The 19907-nt window shown below is 37.0% G+C and overlaps 1 protein-coding gene across 5 annotated transcripts in view; it reads left to right on the top strand.

Moving 5' to 3' along the window:
- The window catches only part of BNC2 (basonuclin 2), a 438856-nt gene that overhangs the window by 23696 nt on the left and 395253 nt on the right, over nucleotides 1-19907 (top strand). For 2 of the 5 annotated variants that reach the window (XM_035697027.2, XM_049116142.1), the window contains exon 2: nucleotides 19787-19855. The exons of the other annotated variants lie outside the window; for them this stretch is intronic. In XM_035697027.2, coding sequence (XP_035552920.1) covers nucleotides 19787-19855 — 69 coding nt within the window. The remainder of the gene's footprint in view (nucleotides 1-19786; nucleotides 19856-19907) is intronic. 5 annotated transcript variants of the gene reach the window in all.

Here is a 19907-nt window from a genome sequence, read left to right as displayed (position 1 = left end):
TACTTCTAGTAATTGGAAAGTAGACCTACCGCAGCATACGATTTAACATTTAGTTTTATCTTCAGGACCTGCTATAAGAAATTGGGTTTTTCACCATGTAGCAGCTTGACATTGTAAACAGATATTACCATTTTAAATATATCCTCCGCTTTGTATTTTGCAGAAATGGTGTACTTTGGGAGAAAAAAATTCAGAGGTTCTTCAAGGCACATGTGTTTACCAGCAGTTACACACTAATACTCACTTTGCAGTTGTGCCTGAGATAGTTCCTCTATGAATTGGAAATTGATGGTCTAGTATCGTGGTAGCAAAATGTTACAGGATTTCTTTTTACCCAGTTTGTCAAAAGACTGTAGCTTGTGGCAGAGCTTCTGGTGCTGTGGTCATTTAATCTTCATGGATTGTTCTAAAATGATATGGAGCAAGTTCTGTGAAAATGCATCAAGTAGAATTTTCACAAACTAACTTAAAAATCCTGTCTTGGACATGCTTGTGTCTGGAGCAGCAAACAGTTTCTTATATGCACCAGCATGTATGAAAGTATGTGGTCCTTGTCCATGCCTGCTGAAAGAGGACTTTACCAGTGTTCAGTCTCTGAGCTGCAGCCTTGTCGCAATTAAAGTCTTAGTACTGGGAGCAGTTAATGCTGGTGATAGATTGTGGTATTTAGGATTGTGTTGTGTTCCATGGTGATCTAGTTTTGTAGACTTACAGGATTCTAGTCAGAACTTGGGAAAGAATATATCAAAGAATTTTTGGCAAAAAATTTTTAAAGCGAGAAATACAAGGACGTTTCTTACTAATAAGAGTCTTTTGGGCTTTGCTTAAAGAAATAGTGAAAGAATTGTGCAGTTCTGTTATTGATAATTGTTTAAAACTTAACACTGAAAATGCTAGATTTTCTTTTCTCTTATTAAGTGAAAATACTCTTTGCCTTAATGTTTTTTTCCTTTCATTCTTTCATTACAGTTAAAAAACAAAACTCAGTATTGTTTTAGACTTTATCTATTTTTATACGAATTGGTTTTTATCAGCTCTGTGTTCTTTCATATGGTAACTGAAGCATGCACAGGCATTAAACTTGAGCGTTTTGTGTTTTGAAATGTGAGGCTTCGATTCTTGGTATAATTTCTCTGTTTTGAAAACGGAATTCCCAGCGGTTTCTTTCTAATCAGTATATCATGACCTGTTACATTAAAAAATTAGATGGCCTAAGCCATCTAACTTTTGAAGACTGGCTGTAAAAGCCATATGTTAAATAATCAAAGTATCTTTCCATTTTTTAAATGTTCATTCCTCTTACAGTTTTTGTGATGTCAGTCAAATTAATGCTGCTCTCTTTGGCTTTAAGAATAACTGATGACAGAAATCTGAATTTACAGTTGATAGGCCACATACGAGAAAGGGTAATTTAAAAAGGTCCTGGCAGTATGAGAGAAGGTTGGCCTGTAACCTGACTGATAGAAACACCTCGCTCGTCAGTTGACTGTGAAATACTAAAGAGTGGAAGATGTTAAGGCTTGTCTGGGTTCTGAACCTGGGGTTTCTGCCACCTTCACAGGGTATTTAGAAATCTTGGGAGTTATTTTTGTTCTTCATAAATGATCACATTGGGATGCCTCCTGCTATTTACTGGGCCAAGGATACCTCAGTTCCAATTGCAGAAGAATTTATACAAAATGATGAGTTGTTCTGCCCCAAATATTAATAATGCCTCTGCTGGGAATCACTGGATAGGAGTTGATATAAAAACTGAAATATATTGGTAAAAATGACTCTTTTCCTCCCAAAGTTCCCACCTTACATCATCTTTTTAAAAAAAAAAAAAAACTTTAATTGAAGTATACTTGACATACAATATTATATTAGTTTCAGGTATATAGTATAATGATTCAATATTTATATACAATATGAAGTGATCACCATAATAAGTCCATTTACCATCTGTCACCATACAAAATTAATACAGTATTATTGTCTATATTCCCCATACTATATGTTATATTCCCATGACTGACTTATTTTATAACTTAAAGTTTGTATCTCTAGATCTCCTTTGCCCATATTGCCTACTCCCCAACACCCCTCTCCCCTGGCAACCATCAGTCTATTCTCTGTATCTTTGAGTCTGGTTTTATTTTGTTTGTTCGTTTGTTTTTTAGATTCCACATGTGAGTAAAATCATACGGTATTTGTCTTTCTCTGTCTGACTTATTTTATTTCACTTAAGCATAATACCCTCAGGTCCATCTGTGTGGTTGCAAATGGCAAGATTTAATTTTTTTTATGGTGGACTAATGTTTCATTGTGTATATGTACCACATCTTTCTGCATCTTTTTTTTTGTTTTTAATCTATCTATTGATAGACACTTAGGTTGCTCCCTTGTCTTAGCTATTGTAAATAATGCTGCAATAAACATAAAGGTGTAGATATCTTTTCAAGTTAGTATTTTTCATCAGATAAATAGCAGGAAGTGGAATTGCTGGATCCTGTGGCAGTCTTATTCTTAAATCTTTGAAGAACCTCTATATAGTTTTCCATAGTGACTGCACTGGTTTGCATTTCTACCAACAGTGCATGGGGGTTCCCTTTTCTCCACCTCCTGGCCAACACTTTTTATTTCTAGTTCTTTTGTTGTTTGTTTAAGATTTTATTTATTTATTCATGAGAGACACACGGAGAGAGGCAGAGATATAGGCAGAGGGGAAGCAGGCTCCCTGTGGGGAGCCTGATGTGGGACTTGATCCCAGGACCTGAGCCAAGGCAGATGCTCAACCACTGAGCCACCCAGGCATCCTATTTCTAGTTCTTACTTGTTTGCTTTTATTATAGCCATTCTTAGGGGTGTGAAATGATACCTAATTATGATTTTGATTTTCATTTCCCTGATGAATAGTGATGTTGAGCATCTTTTCATGTGTCCATTGGCCATCTGTATGTCTTATTTGGAAAAATGTTTATTCAGATTTCTTGACATTTTTAACCATATTATTTGTTTTTTGGCTATTGAGTTGGAAAAGTTCTATATGTATGTTGCATATTAACCCATTGTCAGATATATGGTTTGTAAATATATTCTTCCATTCAGTAGGTTGCCTTTTCATTTTGTTGATAGGTTCCATCACCGGGCAAAATTTTTAGTTTGATGTAATCCCATTTGTTACCTTTTGTTATCTTTGCTTGTGGAGTCAGGTCCAAAAAAATACATCTAAGACCTATGTCAAGGAGGTTACAACCTATAGTTTCTTCTAGGGGCTTTAAAGTTTCAGGTCTTACGTTTAAGTCTTTATCCATTTTGAATTAATTTTTACATTACTGTAAGGTAGGGGTACAGTTTCATTCTTTTGTGTGTAGCCATCCAGTTTTCCCAGCAATATTTATTAAAGAAATTGTCTTTTCCTCATTGGATATTCTTTCCTTCTTTGTCATAGATTAATCATCTATGTGTGGATTTATTTTTGGATTCTCTGTTCTGTTCTTTTGATTTGCATGTCTGTTTTTGTGCCAACACCATACCGTTAAGATTACTATAGCTTTGTAGTATAGTTTGAAATCAGAGAGCATGAAACATCCAGCTCTGTTCTTCTTTCACAAGATTGCTTTGGCTATTTGAAGTCTTTCATGGTTTCATATGAATTTTAGGATTATTCTAGTTCTGTGAAGAATGCCCTTGGTATTTTCATAGGGACTGCATTAAATCTTTGGATTGGGTAGTATAGACTTTTTAATATTTTTTCATTCCATGATCATGGTATGTCCTTCCATTTATTTGCATCTTCTTCAATTTCTGTCATCAAAATCTTACAGTTTTCAGAGTACAGGTCTTTTACCTCCTTGGTACATTTATTCCTAGGTATTTTATTCTTTCTAGTTTGTTGTCAGTGGGATTTCCTTTTTTCTTCCTTTCCCTTCCTAAATGAGGTTTTCTTAATTTTTCTTTCTGATAGCTTATTAGTCTATAGAAATGTACCAGATTTCTGTATATATTTTTAAATATATATATTTATTATATATTTAAATATATATTAAAATATATATTTATTTATTTTAAAATATATATTTTATTTATTCATTCATGAGAGACACAGAGAGAGGCAGAGACATAGGCAAAGGGAGAAGCAGGCTCCATGCAGGGAACTCCAAGACGTGGGACTTGATCCCGGGTCTCCAGGATCACGCCCTGGGCTGAAGGCGGTGCTAAGCCGCCCAGGCTGCCCAAAGATTTCTGTATATTAATTTCACTTGGACTTTACTGAATTCACTTATTAGTTCTAACAGTTTTTTGGCAGAGTCCTTAGGGTGTTCTATATATAGTATCATGACATCTGCAAATAGTGACAGTTTTACCTCTTCCTTTCCAATTTGGATGCCTTTTATTTCTTTTTCTTGCCTAATTTCTGTAGCTAGGACTGCCAGTACTGTGTTGAATAAAAGTGGTGACTTGGGTACCCTTGTCTTTTTTTCTGGTCTTAAAGGAAAAGTTTTCAGCTTTTCATTCTTGGGTTTGATGTTAGCTGTGGGTTTGTTATGCATGACCTTTATTATGTTGGGGTATGTTCCTCTATAAGTACTTTGTTGAGAGTTTTGCCAAAAATGAGTGTTGACTTTTGTCAAGTGTTTGGGTTTGTTTTTATCTTTTGGGAAAATTGTATTATTTTTGTCCTTCATTGTGTTAAGTGGCATATCATATTGATTTGTGGATGTTGGATGGGATGAGCACTGGATGTTATACTATATGTTGGTGAATTGAATCTAAATTTTAAAAAATAAATTGATTGGAGATTGTTGAATCATCTTCTATATCTGTAATAAATCCCATTTGATCATGGTGTGTGATCTGTTCAATGTATTGTTGAATTTGGTTTGCTGATATCTTATCGTGTACTTTTACATTTATGTTCAGCAGGGATATTAACTTTTAATTTTCTTTATGCTGTCTTTGTTTGATTTTGGTATCAGAGCAATGCTGGCCTCATATAATGAGTTTGGCAGTGTTGCCTTCTCTTCAACTTTTGGAATAGAGCATGGTATATTACATCTTTGATTGTTCAGTAGAATTCGCAAATGAAGCTCTGTGGACCTGGACTTTTGTCTTTTTGGGAAGTTTTTGATTACTAATTCAATCTCTTGTTTTTTTTTTTTTTTTTTCAATCTCTTTACTTGTAATCACTCTATTCAGATTTATATTTCTTAATGATTCAGTAGATTTTGTGTTTCTAGGAATTTATCCATCCCTTCCTGATTGTCCAATTTTTTTAGCATATAATTGTTTATAGTAATCTCTAATAATCCTTTGTATTTCTGTGGTATTTCAGTTGTAACATGTCTTTCATTTCTGATTTTACTTATTTAGCCCTCTCTTTTTTCCTCTACATGAATCTGGCTAAAAGTCCATCAATTTTGTTTCTTTTCAAAAAACTAGCTCTTAGTTTAAGTGATCTTTTTTATTGTGTTTGGGTTTTTGTTTTTGTTTTGGTCTCTATTTCATTTATTTTCACTCTGATCTTTATTGTTTCCTTCCTTCTACCAACTTTGGACTACATTTGTTCTTCTTTTTCTAGTTCCTTTGGTTATAAAGTTAGATTTTTTATTTGAGGTTTTTCTTGTTTCTTGAGGTAGGCCTGTACCGCTATGAACATTCCTCTTAGAACTGCCTTTGTTGTGTTCCACAGATTTTGGAATGCTGTTTCTTTCTTTTTTCTTTTGTTTTCTTTTTGTCTTAAGGTATTTTTTATTTACCCTTTGATTTCTTTGTTTACCTGTTAGTTGTTTAGTAGCCTGTTGTGTGGCCTCCATTTTTTCCCCCAATTTTCTTCTTGTAATTGATTTCTTTTTTTAAATTAAAGATTTTATTTATTCACTTGAGAGAGAGAGAGAAAGCACAAATGGTGGAGAGGGAGAAGCAGGCTGCCCATTGAGCAGGGAGCCCGATGTGGAGCTCAATCCCATGACTTGAGCCAAAGGCAGCCACTTCACTGACTGAGCCATTCAGGCATCCCTTGTAATTGATTTCTAGTTTTATATCATTTCTGACAAGAAAAAGTGCTTGATGTGATTTCAGTCTTCTTAAATTTATTGAAACTTGTTTCGTGGTCTAACATGATATCTGTTCTGGAGCATGTTCTGTGTGCACTTGAAAAGAATATGAGTCCTGGTCTTTTTGCATAGAATTCTGTAATTATTAAGTCCATATGGCCTAATGTATTGTAAAAGGCCAGTGTTACCTTAATGTTGCTTTTCTGTCTGAATGATTATATTCATTGATATAGTGTGCTATTAAAGTTTTATATTAAAGAAAAGTCTGATATTTTTGTATTGCTGTCACTCTTCCTTTATGTCTGTAAATATTTGTTTTATGTATTTAAATGCCCCTATGTTGGGCGCATTATATTTACCAGTGTTATATACATCTGGATTGAACTCTTTATCATTGGTAATGCCTCTCTTTGTCTTTTGTTTATATTCTTTGTTTTAAAGCCTATTTTGTCTAATACAAGTATTACTACCCCCATTTCTTTCTGTTTCCGTTTGCACAGAATATCATTTTCTCTCCCCTCACTTTCAGTCTATATGTGTATTTAGATCTGATGTGAGTCTCCTAGGCAGCATATGGATGGGTCCTGTTTTTGGTGTTTGTTTTGTTTTGTTTTACTTATTTAGCCACCTTCGGTCTTTTGATTGGAGAATTTAGTCCATTTATATTCAAAGTAATTGTTGATAATATATACTTATTGGCATTTTGTTCTTTGTTCCTTGTTTTCTGGTGTAGTTCTCTGTTCCTTTTCTCTTGCTTTCTTTTATTGTGTTTTGATTTGTTTTAGTGTTATACTAGTTGCCCTCATTTTTTAAAAAAGATTTTATTTATTTATTCATGAGAAACACACAGAGAGAGAGAGAGAGAGAGGCAGTGACACAGGCAGAGGGAGAAGCAGGCTCCATGCAGGGAGCCCAACATGGGACTCAGTCCCGGGTCTCCAGGATCACACCCTGGGCTAAAGGCGGCACTAAACCACTGAGCCACCTAGGCTGCCCTAGTTGTCCTCATTTTTGTGTATCTATTACAGATTTTTGACTTATTGTTATCATGAGGTTCACATATAATCGGTATATAGAGAACAGTTATTTTAAGTTAATATTCAACTTAAATTTGACCACATTCTAAAAGCACTGCATTTTTAACCACTTTCACATTTTATGTTTTTGTCATATTTTACATCTTATTACTTTCTGTATACCTTCCCTAATTATTATTATTATAGCTGATTTTATTCCTTTTATCTTTTATCCTTCATGCTAGCTTTAAAAGTGGTTGATCCACTACCTTTACTATACATGTTTGCCTTTGCCTGTTTTTTTCAAGCACATACTTTTTTGCAACTAAACGAGTGGAACCTCAAATTCTACTTCTTAACTTTCTTGAATGAATGTGATTTGTAAGGGTATATGGATACATTATACACTTGGTTATTAAGAATACTTAGTCATGAGCCCCCAAGTCAAATCCAGATATACCCATTTTTGCAAATGCCCATGATAATAGTGTATCAGTGTTTGGCAAATTAGCACATTATAAGTTGAAACTCCTGTCTCTAATTTTTTGTAATTAAATTTGGGTGTTGGTTTGTTTTTTTGTTTTTTTTTTTTTTTTTTTTTGTAATTTGTAAGAATCTTCTAAGCAAAGGGTTTTTATTTTTTAAAATATTTATTTATTTTGGGGGCTCCTGGGTGGCTCACTTGGTTAAGCATCAGCTTTTGGCCTGGGTCATGATCATAGGGTCCTGGGATTGAGCCCTGCATTAGACTCCCTGCTCAATGGGGAGCCTGCTTCTCCCTCTGCCTTTACCCCTGCTTGTACACACACACACACACCCCTTCTCTCTAACTTTTTCTCTCTAAAGAGAGAAAGGAGAAAGAGAGAGAGAGAGGTAGGAGGGGGAGGGATCCCTGGGTGGCGCAGCGGTTTAGCGCCTGCCTTTGGCCCAGGGCACGATCCTGGAGACCCGGGATCGAATCCCACATCGGGCTCCTGGTGCATGGAGCCTGCTTCTCCCTCTGCCTATGTCTCTGCCTCTCTCTCTCTCTCTGTGTGTGACTATCATAAATAAATAAAAATTAAAAAAAAAAAAAAGGAGGGGGAGAGGGGGAGAGAATCTTAAGCATCCTCCTGAGCATGGAGCCTGACATGGAGCTCAGTCTCACATCCCTGAGACCATGAGCTGAACCAAAGTCAAGAGTCTGGTGCTTAATTGACTGAGCTACTCAGGTGCCCCAGGACTTTTAAATTAAAAAAAAAAAAAAAAATCCACAAAACTTCACATAAATAAAAACAATTTAATAAAAACAAATAGTTTCTCCTACTTATTACTTTCTGATCAATTCTGGACTTCAACCGAAAAAAATTTTTAACATAAAGCCCCATTTTTGAACAATATTCAATTGACAATTCCTGTTTGGTGGATGGCATAGATTCCAACCTTACAGTTCTACTTTCACACACATTTATCATCATATGTCAACTTTTAATAAGTTCAGACGTATTTAACAAGCCCTATTTAGTTGGTAGTATAGTTTTCATTTATAAAAAAGGCAGCTTAAGTGTGTATTACTACTATATGGCTTTAGAGTGGCTGTAAGTAACATGTCAATACAATCGTTGGGCAAATAATAAAATAGCTTCTTTTGGTATTGTAACAGAATATTAGTTTTGGAGTTTGAAAAGGCCTGTATTTGAAAATACTGATTACTCAGTAAAGTAGTATTGTATGGTATTGTAACAGAATATTAGTTTTGGAGTTTGAAAAGGCCTATATTTGAAAATACTGATTACTCAGTAAAGTAGAATCTTGTTAGAATTCCTCTATTTGTTTACTTGTGGTAAAAAAAAACAAAAAACAAAAACAAAAACATAAAAGTTATCCTCTTGACCATTTTAAGTGTAGATGTCAGTAGTGTTAACTATATTCACATTATTGTGCATTAAATTTTTTTAAGGATTTATTTATTATATTAGAAGAAGAGGGGAAGGGGTAGAGGCAGAGGGAAAACCTCCAGCAGACTCCCTGCTGAGCATAGAGCCCCACATGGGGCTCTATCTTACCACCCTGAGATTATGACCTGATCCAAAATCAGGAGTTGGATGTTCAACCAACTAATCCACACAGGCATTTCCCCCAAATTCTGTTTTTTGCAATAATTTCAGGCTTGCGGAAAAGTTGGAAAACAGTAATAGATTCCCATATACCCAGATTCCCAAATGTTAACATTTACCATGACCATGTAACTTATTATAATTGAGATATAATTCACATAACATTATATTCATCATTTTCAAGTGTATAATCAGTGGTTTTTAGTTGCATTCACAAGGCTGTGCAACCATCACTACTATTTAATTCTAGAACATTTTCACACTCCAAAAGAAATCCTATACCCAATAGCGGTAAATCCCTGCTCACCCCCCATCTAGCCCTTCGCATCTTTAACTTTTTGAACTGCTCTTCTCTCTTTTATGACATAGGCATAATAGTACTGATACTGAAGTATTTTGAGATTAACATGGGAAAATACCTAGCATGGTGTGTCTGTCTAATGCAAGTGCTAAATGCCCATTTAGTTTCTTTTCCCTTATCATAGGAAGAGAGAATACCGTGCTTATATCTACATGAATTACTTTGGAAACTGATGCCAGTGAAAGAAACTCTTTAAAAAAAAAAAAAAAATATTTTATTATTTATTTATTCATGAGAGACACAGAGAGAGGCAGAGACACAGGCAGAGGGAGAAAGCAGGCTCCTCCCTGTGAGGAGCCCAGTGCGGGACTCCATCACGGAAACCCGGGATCACGACCTGAGCTGCTCAACCACTGAGCCACCCAGGCGGCCCAGAGAGAAACTGTTTCTAAGTGAGAATTCTCTTACTAGTTAGCAGACCAACAATTTCCAAGATACTCAAAAACATAGTGGAGGTGATTATGTTAAAATAATTAATATAAGGTTAAAAAAAGCCTATGAATATCCAAAAACTAATGTATGTAAAATAATGTTTTACAGACCTAGGCTATGGAATGGAAATACATCTTTTGCAATAGGTACCCATCATGCATGCTTATCTTCATTGATTAATCTTTTACTTTGAAGTTTTATTTTTTGACACATTTTATGTATCCATTGTTTAAACATTTTCAAACTTTGTATGTTTAACTTTATAATAAGGCATGATAAGTATCGCAGTGTGGCAAAACCAGTTAAGGATCATAAGGGTCCCACTGTTATCTTAGATGACAGACACATACACCTCATGACTTGGATTTGATTAGCCTTTGATGATATGATGGTTTGATTGTGGACATACTGTTTAGCCAAGATGTCTGCATTTTGAGAAACAATTAGTTGTGGTTCTGATTGCCTTACCACAAATGTTACAAATGTTCTAAATATTTATAGTGTAGTAGGAAGCGGCATAGGTAGCACAGGGATCGAAAGCGTGTAAGTCAGAAAGGCCTGAGATTGAATCCCAACATACTATGAAAAGTTTGACAGGGAGAGATTTCTGGAAGTCTCAATTTCCTCATATATAGAGTTGGAGGATTATAACCTTCAGTGCATGGGGGTTGGAGTTGGAGGTTAAATTAGATGTAGTGTGGGACAGGACCAGCAGAGATCCTGACAAAATAAAAACTTTAAAATGATGGATGTCATTCAAATTTCCTTATGTGTTTACAGAAGGGACACAGTGGTACTTTGATGCTAATTTATATGATCTCTTTTATTTGTCTAGAACAGTGCATATTACATCATTTCTTCTTGTGAAGTAGAGAACTACAGTGTTCAACTGAAGAATCTGAAGAAAAACAAAAATACTAATTACCTTAGCTGTGGTCAGTGATGGGACTGGTGGGATTATTTCAACCCAAAAAAGCTATTTAAAAAATACAATACTATTTAAAGTTAGAAATTGTCCAATTTGAGAATATACATTTATGTGGTAATGCTTCTGTGATGAGTACTCTTAGTCTCATTTTATAATAGAACTGCTGAATTAAATGTGATTGAAATGCTCTTTTGGTATCAGATTCATAAACATGATTATATATGGTTTTTGTGGCTGGCAGTGAGTGTGGGAGTTTCAGTTTTTCCCAGTCATTCAACCTGGTAATTCTTTTTTTACTTTTAATATGTCTTACAGTCTAAGTTCTTTGAGCCTTAATGACAAAACGACATAGTAATTGTCACAAATCTGCCTGTTTGGACACTGCAATATTTTGCCATCATGACATTAAAGGAAAAACACTTCCTGTAATAGGGTGAATACTTCTGAGCAGAAACAAAGGTCAGGCTGTAGAATGAACTTTTGAATGGCAGCTAATGTTAGCATGGCTTAAAGGAGAGATGCCAGGTCAACTATGGGCATTCATTAGCTTCATGGATATGAAATGACAGCCTTTTTCCCCTTTTATGCCAGGGATGCTGAATATTCTAAAAGCAAAAGGCAAAGAATGTAGCTGCCAAAAATTAAATGGTAAGAAATAATCAGAACTCAAAGGAACCAGGGAATTAGTATCAGGGTATGTATGATAAACATTCCAGATAGTCACTGTGGTATAAGGTCTGTTTTTTTTCTAACCCGGATTCTGTCACTGACTAGCTGTTTGATCTTTGTAACTTCGTTGGTACTTCTTCAGAGCTCCTTATCTGAAGAGCAGTCAAAATGAAGAATGGAAAACAGGTTTCAACTCTCCTGCAATACCAATAGATTGGTAATGGCTACTTGAGAAGGATTCTGAGATTGTGTCTTAGGTCATTGGGAAGAAGTTGAGCAGTTGCTGATGATTGTCACAGGGGTGGTGGTGGGCGAGTGCGCTTGCAGGGGTACAGGTTTGTAGGTACGTATGCCACATTTGTTGAGTAATCATATAAAATGATCTTTTTCAATTCATACTTATATCAGAGATTACATTTTTCTTAGTAGGGTTGAGACAGTCTTTTAAAAAATTATTTTTATTTAAAGATTTTTATTTATTTATTCATGAGAGACAGAGAGAGGCAGAGACACAGGCAGAGGGAGAAGCAGGTTCCCTGCAGGGAGCCTGATGTGGAACTCCATCCCTGGACTCCAGGATCACACCGTGGGCCAAAGGCAGATGCTCAACTGCTGAGCCACCCAGGCTTCCTGAGACAGTCCTTCTTTTGATCAGCCTTTGTATTTCTGCCTGAAAACCAGTTACTTATACTTTTGGGAGAGAACATAGCCTTTAGCTGCCTAGAAGGAATATTGTGATGGATTTTAGTGAGGAATGAAGTAGCTGTTGCCAGAACTGAAGAGTGCAGTGTGCTTTAACTAAACTCATCTAGGGGGTGCCTGGGGCACACCTGGCTGGCTCAGTTTGTGGAGCATGCTCTTGATCTTGGGGTCGTGAGTTCAAGGCCCACGTTAGGTATAGAGATTGCTCAAAAAAAATCTTTAAATAGACTCAGGTGGTATTCCCTTCTAACCTGCAGATCTGAATGAATCAAACCTAATGGTTTCCATAATAAAAGTAAGCCATCTAATGAACCACAGGTAAATGTTTTTTTGATACAGGGCATTTATCTATTCTAGGATAACTTTCAAAGCTAAGTAGTATTTTGGGTTGTATTTTAGTACCAAATAGAAGGAAAGCATGTTAGAAAATTAGTGCTGTCCTTGTAATTCTTGCCATATTGATATACAGCATAGTATAAAAATATTGAAAGGTGTGGAGGGATGCCTGAGTGGCTCAGCGGTTGAGCATCTGCCTTTGGCTCAGGGTGTGATCCCGGGGTTCCGGGATCGAGTCCCATATCAGGCTCCTTGCAGGGAGCCTGCTTCTCCTTCTACTATGTCTCTACCTCTTTCTGTGTCTCTCATGAATGAATAAATAAAATCTAAAAAAAAAAATGTGTGGAGTTCTTAGCAACTGGTGCAATTACGATTGGCTCAGCAGGGTTGAAAGCAAATAAGATCACCTTCAGGTATATAAAGATACAAACTACTGAGGAATTATTACTTTAAGAATTCTTAAAAAAAAAAGAATTCTTGTTTCTACCATTTTTTGTTATCTAAGAAAATTATCCAGAGTTATTAAAGACGTAATATACTGTATTAGAAACTATATTTTAATGGCTTTTAAGTATTAGGCCTTTATTTTTCAAGATTTTATATATTTATGAGAGAGAGAACATAAGTGGAAAGAAGGGCAGAGACAGAGGGAGAGGGAGAAGCTGACTCCCTGACAAGCAGGGAGCCCAACACAGGGCTCAATCCCTGGACCCTGAGATCTTGGGGTCTGCAGAAGGCAGACCCTTAACCCACTGAGCCACTCAGTGCCCTGGTATTAGGCCTTTATACAAGGAAGGACCCAGGTAAGAAGTAACTTGTTAGCTCACCTCATTGACCAACAAAATTAGTAATTTTCTTTCATGTGTGTTCCTTAAGATATTAAATGTAGCAAATATGCTTGTAGCACACAAAGGCCATACACATTGCCTTTTTGAATTTCTTTGAATCTGTCTTAGCCATCTAAGATTGTTCAAGGGCACAAGTCATGTTTGCTCATATTTGAGTCACCAAACCTTGCATAAGCCTGGAATAAAATAATTCCATAAATGTTGAATCAGCAGCTGATTTTACCTAAGAGTAACAGTAAGCTACCAGGTGAAGATCGTGTCCAGTTTGAAGTTTAAATTGAGGAATCTGAAAATATCCTGGATTTTTCATTCTGTAATTCATATAGGTTAGTATGGTATGTTCTGTTGTGGTCTGTTTTTAGAGAGAAATCTACAGACCCTGGAAGTGAGTGATAATAACTTGAATTTCTTTGCTTCAAGTTTTTCCTGTCAAAGTCTATCTAGACTTAAAACTGTCAGTAGAGATCTGTGCATGAAAAAAACTCCAAAGAAACATTTTTGTTTAAAAATAAATGATTGGGACGCCTGGGTGGCTCAGCATTTGAGCACCTGCCTTCAGCTCAGGGCCTGATCTGGAGTCCAGGGATCTAGTCCCACATTGGGCTCCCTGCATGGAGCCTGCTTCTCTCTCCACTGCCTATGTCTCTGCCTCTCTCTCTGTGTGTCTCATGAATAAATAAATAAAATGTTTTTTAAAAATGGTAAGTTGAAATTTGTGTACAGAATAATGCAGTGTTAATGTGTTTTATATAAGTAGATGTAAATATCTGGTAGCCTGAGCCATCAGACTTTCACAGCTGCAAAAGACAGTAGTGGATCTTGTTAAGTGTTTGGCATCTGAATGATCTGGTTGCCTTCCATTTTTGGTGTTTTTATACCACAATCGTAAAATATAGAAAGCAGAACAAAAGCTGAAGAATGGGTGCTCTGAGCTTTTTAAATGATGGTAGAGTGTAATGGTAGTGGAAAGTAGTGTCTGGAGAGCCCTAAGATCAGGCCAGTGGTGCTCTGATGTCCTGGTTCCTCATCTTTGAAGTGGCATAAGAATCTCTGTCTTGTATATCTTAAATCAGTATGAAAATATGTTTGAAAGTATTTTAAAGACTGTAGTTCTGAGGTTTTATTTATTTCATTTTATAAATATTACTTGAGGGACCTCCTTTATGCGAGGTATTGCCTTTGGAGCTACAGATAATTCCTTAAGGACTTTGTTTTTTTTTTTTTTTTTTTTTTTTTTTCCTTAAGGACTTTATAGTCTGGTGGAATTCTGGTTTTTTTAAGACTGTGTCTCATGGGGGACGCCTGGGTGGCTCAGTGGTTGGGCGCCTGCCTTCAGCTTAGGTGGTGATCCTGGGTTCCGAGATCGAGTTCCGCATCAGGGTCCCTGCAAGGAGCCTGCTTCTCCCTCTGCCTGTATCTTTGCCTCTCTCTCTCAGTCTGTGTCTCTCATGAATAAATAAATAAATCTTAAAAAAAAAAAAAGACTGTGTCTCATGCTGTTTTAGTTTTATCCTACTGAAATAATTACTTTGAGTCAAGAATGTGAAAAGGAAAAATTTGAAAATGTTTTGTTTTCTGTCTCTATGCCTTATACAAACTTGACTCTTAGGATTTACCTATGCAATCTCCCATATCATATAGGAGGGATTTTATGATATGATAAATTTTCTTTTGCCAAAGCCAAAATATTTTAGCATATGTTGAACCAGGTGTATAAGTTGACTTTTAGACAAGTAGTTGTCCTTATTAATAGAAGTGGCTTGCTGTCACTTGAAATGCTGTGAATAGCCTAAGGATTGTATCTGAATAAGCAGGGAAGTTTAATTTGCCTATATGTATCAGGATTGGCTCTTCTACCAAAAGCTGAAGAAAATCATCATTTTTACTTAATGGGATTTTACTTACTCTTTGTAGCAATATCACTTTAAAAGTTGATTAGCACCCACATTGGGTGTACAGATTATATAAATAAACAAACAAACAAACTTGAAAAAAAAAAAAAAAGTTGATTAGCAACGTGTCCTTTTTTAATTCCTGAAGCCAAGGGCTCATTTAAGGACCTACGAGAAATTAGTGTTAATGGTTGTAGGGTTCAACTTAATTAAAAAAAAATAGTAAGAGAGACATTAAATTATATTCTTGAATTGGTTTTCTAGATTTTTTTTCCTGGAAGGAGTGGTTTAGCACAAGTTTTAGAAATCAAAGTAAACTAGAGATTATGCCACATTGATGGTATGTTATTGTTTGGGAATCTGCTTCATCTGCATATACACCTTTGTGTATTCAAGGCTATGTCCCTGATGGTCCACTTCATATATGGATTCATTTGACTACATGAATAGTAATCATTGACTATAACTTAAAAAAAAATGTCATCTATTCTTTTGTCCAAATCACAGCAAATTGTTTCTGAAAGCAGGGCCATAGAGATACCTTGAATGACCACAGACCCAGCCCAGAAAGGAAAGGAAATTATGGAAAGGAGGGGGCCTTGCCTTTGGTCCCCCCAAATCCTAGTCTGGGAACCATTAGCAAGACCATCTTGATGTGCAGCACATTCGTAGCATGAGAGGCAATTTCTAAAACTGTTAAAACCAATCCCTGTAGGGTTTTAGAGATTAAACTCACCACCCTGTGTTATAACCAGATGAAAATAATTATGTACTCCAGCTTGCTGCTAAGTGGGGTGAAATGGATTTCTAGTGCCAGGATTCTTAACTAGGTGAGATGGGTGCTGCCTTTCACTGAAGGCTCCCTGCAGTTAAAAGCTTTATCCTATTAGGGTAAGTCTCAAACCTGGTAAGACTGGGAAAAACCAATACAACCTTAGACACCAGTTCTTTTAAGACCCCTTCTAACTTAAATCCATGTTTCCTGGCAAGAGGCTAAAATCTCACATTTAAAAATTTCAGAACTGTGCCTTGCACATGCTGGTTTTTGCTAACTAGATGTTAAGTGGAAAGTTTTTATAAGCACTAAGGCAGTGCAGGCTCATTCTGCCTCTATAACATAAGGATAATAATGGGACCTACTTCATGGGTTTGTGGTGGTAAGCATTGAATGTTACTAATGTTAAGAATGTAAAAACATGCTTCACACAGAAAAATCAGTTGATTGGAATATTAAACAATTTTTATTGACACATAGAAAAAGTAGACAGTGTTTGCTCTTGTTATTTTATGAAGTTGCTGCTGACATTTCATCTGTATGAATTGTGTGTCTCCATTTGTGTAGGACAGTGCTAACTTATATACACCTTGTACTCAGTTGTCCTTATGAACAGTGGCACAGAATTTGTGATACCTAGTGAATGAAACCATTACCACCCAGTGGCTGGATTTTGTTTTTAAAGATTTTATTTATTTACTCATGAGAGAGAGAAAGAGAGAGAGAGAGGCAGAGACATAGGCAGAAGGAGAAGCAGGCCTCATGCAGGAAGCCCGATGTGGAACTCAGTCCTGGGACTCCAGAATCACGCCCTGAGCCGAACAAAGGCAGATGCTTAACCGCTGAGCCACCTGGGCATCCCTGATTGGACTTTTCTTAAGTACTCATGAGTATACATGACTGACTGTCCCAGTGAACATGGACTTTTATGAAAAAATATTAACCATCTGTTCACAGGTGAGAAGGCCAAAGATACTATTACCCATTGTAGAATTAACTTTTCACTTAAAAATGAAATCAAAGCTAGCAAAAAGGGATGGGGGCATCCATTCAATATTGTAGTATCTTTTTATTCATTGATTAAATATTCTTAGCTGGATGCTTAATATATGTGTAGGGCAGATACTGTACTGGGCTCTAAGGAGTCAATCAATGATAGGGAAAGAAGAACTGTATTCCTTTTAAGCTGTTTACATATGGATAAGAAGACTGTTATTTAGGTAATCAGGCAAAATTATGAAATGGTAAATGTGATACATATTAGGAATATAAATGTTGGCTTTCAGGTATATATCTTCTGAATCCTGTAAAGAAAGTGTCATTGTGGGGCATCTGGGTGGCTCAGTCAGTTAAGTGTCTTCTGCTCAGGTCATGATCCCAGGGTACTGGGATAGAGCCCTGCATGGGGCTCCCTACTCTATAGGGAGCTTGCTTTTCCCTCTGTCTCTGTCTGCTGCTCCCCTTGCTTCTCTCTCTCTGGCTCTGCCTGCTGCTCCCCCTGCTTGTGTGCTTGCACTTTCTCTCTCTCTCTCTCTCTCAAATAAATAATATATATATATATTTTAAAGTATTGCGGGGTATCTGGTGGCCTAGTGGTTGAGCATCTGCCTTTGGCTCTGGTCATGATCCCAGGGTCCTGGGATTGAATCCCGCATTGGGCTCTCCATGGGGAGTCTGCTTCTCACTCTGCCTGTTGTGTCTCTGCCTCTCTCTGTGTGTCTCTCATGAATAAATAAAATATATTTTTTTAAATAAAATCTTAAAAAAAGAAAAAGTATCATTGTTTTCCTCTTTTCACAAAAGAAAAAATGGACCCAGAGAAGATAGTGGCTTGGCCTAAGGTCAGTCAGTTGGTAATTAGCAGTCTGACTTTAGGCTGGTTCTGAGCCTTGTATAATTTTTGTTCTTCTGCAGCTGCTACTTATTACAACTAACACGAGGAAAGAAGGAATAAAGTGGCCACAGTTTGTAAAAGTATTGGTCTATTTCTGGAGTGTTAAATAAATGAACATTTGCCCTAACAAGCAGACTTGAGGATCTACAAATTTATAACACCGAATCATTTATGAACATAGTTTAACTCAAGAGTGGAAATTAAATACTAAATATCAGAATAATTTTGCTTTAAGGGACTTTTGAAATGAGCCAGTGATAGTCAAACTTATTTTTGAGCCTTGGAATCCAGTCCTTATTTTCTAAATGGAATATTTCTCAGAACCCCAAAATATGAAGAAAGGAACACCAAATGTATTTAGTGGAGTCTGGGCAGATTTTTCCTGAAGAGCCATTTGAGCTGAGATCTGAAAGATAAAGAGAAATTAGTTGGAGTTGGTTTTTTTCTTTTTTCTTTTTTTTTTTTCCCTGAGGTTAAGTCAGAGGGTGCTGAGTGTTGCAAAAAGACCAGTGCCCTGAGATCAGAGGGAGCTTGGGATATTGGAGGTGTGGACAGAAGGCTGTTTTAGCTGGTGCAGAAAGAGTAGAGCTATGGAGAAGAGGGGCTTGTAGGCCATGGTAAGGCCCTTAGTCATTATTCTAAGTGAAATGGGAAGCTGTTGAAGGTTTTAAGCAGGGTTTCAGCCCACATGTTTTTCTGAAGGGCTAGCTCTGCCACTTGTCAGTCCATTTGAGGTGATCCTCTTTCTGGAGGAGGGGACAATGTCCCATATGTGGTCATAATGATTACTTATGGCAAGCAGCCAACTAATGAGCAATTCCCTGCATGTAAGGGTCCTGTAATGGGCCTGCAAGGACAATAACATTGAAAAACAGCATCGAAAAAATTGCTCTTTGCCCTTAGTAAACTATGGATAAAGGAACAATAAAGAATATAGTCAACTATTACTACTTTGGGGCTAATGACCCCATATCTCTGGCTTTTCAGTTCAGCTTTTTTATCTTCCTTGGCATTTAATTGCTTGAGAGCACCTGTTCCAGGATATGGAATAAGAATGGAGTTCAAGAGACACTTGGGTGGCTCAGTGGTTGAGTGTCTGCCTTTGGCTCAGGGCGTGATCCCGGAGTCTGCCCTGGATTCTCGGTATTGAGTCTCACATTGGGCTCCCTGTGTGGAGCCTGCTTCTCCCTCTGCCAGTGACTCTGCCTCTCTCTCTCTCTCTCTCTCTCTCTCTCTCTGTGTCTCTCATGAATAAGTAAATAAAATCTTTAAAAAAATGAATGGAGGGTAGCCCCGGTGGCGCAGCGGTTTAGCGCCGCCTGCAGCCCAGGGTGTGATCCTGGAGACCCTGGATCGAGTCCCATGTCGGGCTCTCTGCATGGAGCCTGCTTCTCCCTCTCTGCTTGTGTCTCTGCGCCTCTCTCTCTCTCTGTCTTTATGAATAAATAAATAAAATCTTTTAAAAAATGGAGTACAGGGATCCCTGGGTGGCGCAGCGGTTTGGCGCCTGTCTTTGGCCCAGGGCGTGATCCTGGAGACCCCGGATCGAATCCCACGTCGGCCTCCCGGTGCATGGAGCCTGCTTCTCCCTCTGCCTGTGTCTCTGCCTCTCGCTCTCTCTGTGACTATCATAAATAAATAAAAATTAAAAAAAATAAAATAAAAAAATGGAGTACAAACATAAAATGGATATTTTATATTTTAATAATTATAGTAAAATGCTTATAAGGATAGAAGGTAGAAATTGTCCAGGAGAATGTTCTTTGGATTTCTTTGTTAATGTTGTCTCTCATCTTTAGGTGGAGCTTCTAAGAAGAATTCATCATTTGGGGAATTCACATCAGTTGTCATCTGGGAGTAGGAGTGAGGTTGGTTGTGACAAGAGAGGATGGATTTGTGGGAGGTTATCATTGCAAGAAG

This window comes from Canis lupus, chromosome 11 (assembly GCF_003254725.2).
Source record: "Canis lupus dingo isolate Sandy chromosome 11, ASM325472v2, whole genome shotgun sequence".
NCBI lineage: Eukaryota > Metazoa > Chordata > Mammalia > Carnivora > Canidae > Canis > Canis lupus.
Note: the sequence above shows the minus strand (reverse complement) of the source record. Positions and strands in the feature narration are given on the sequence as shown.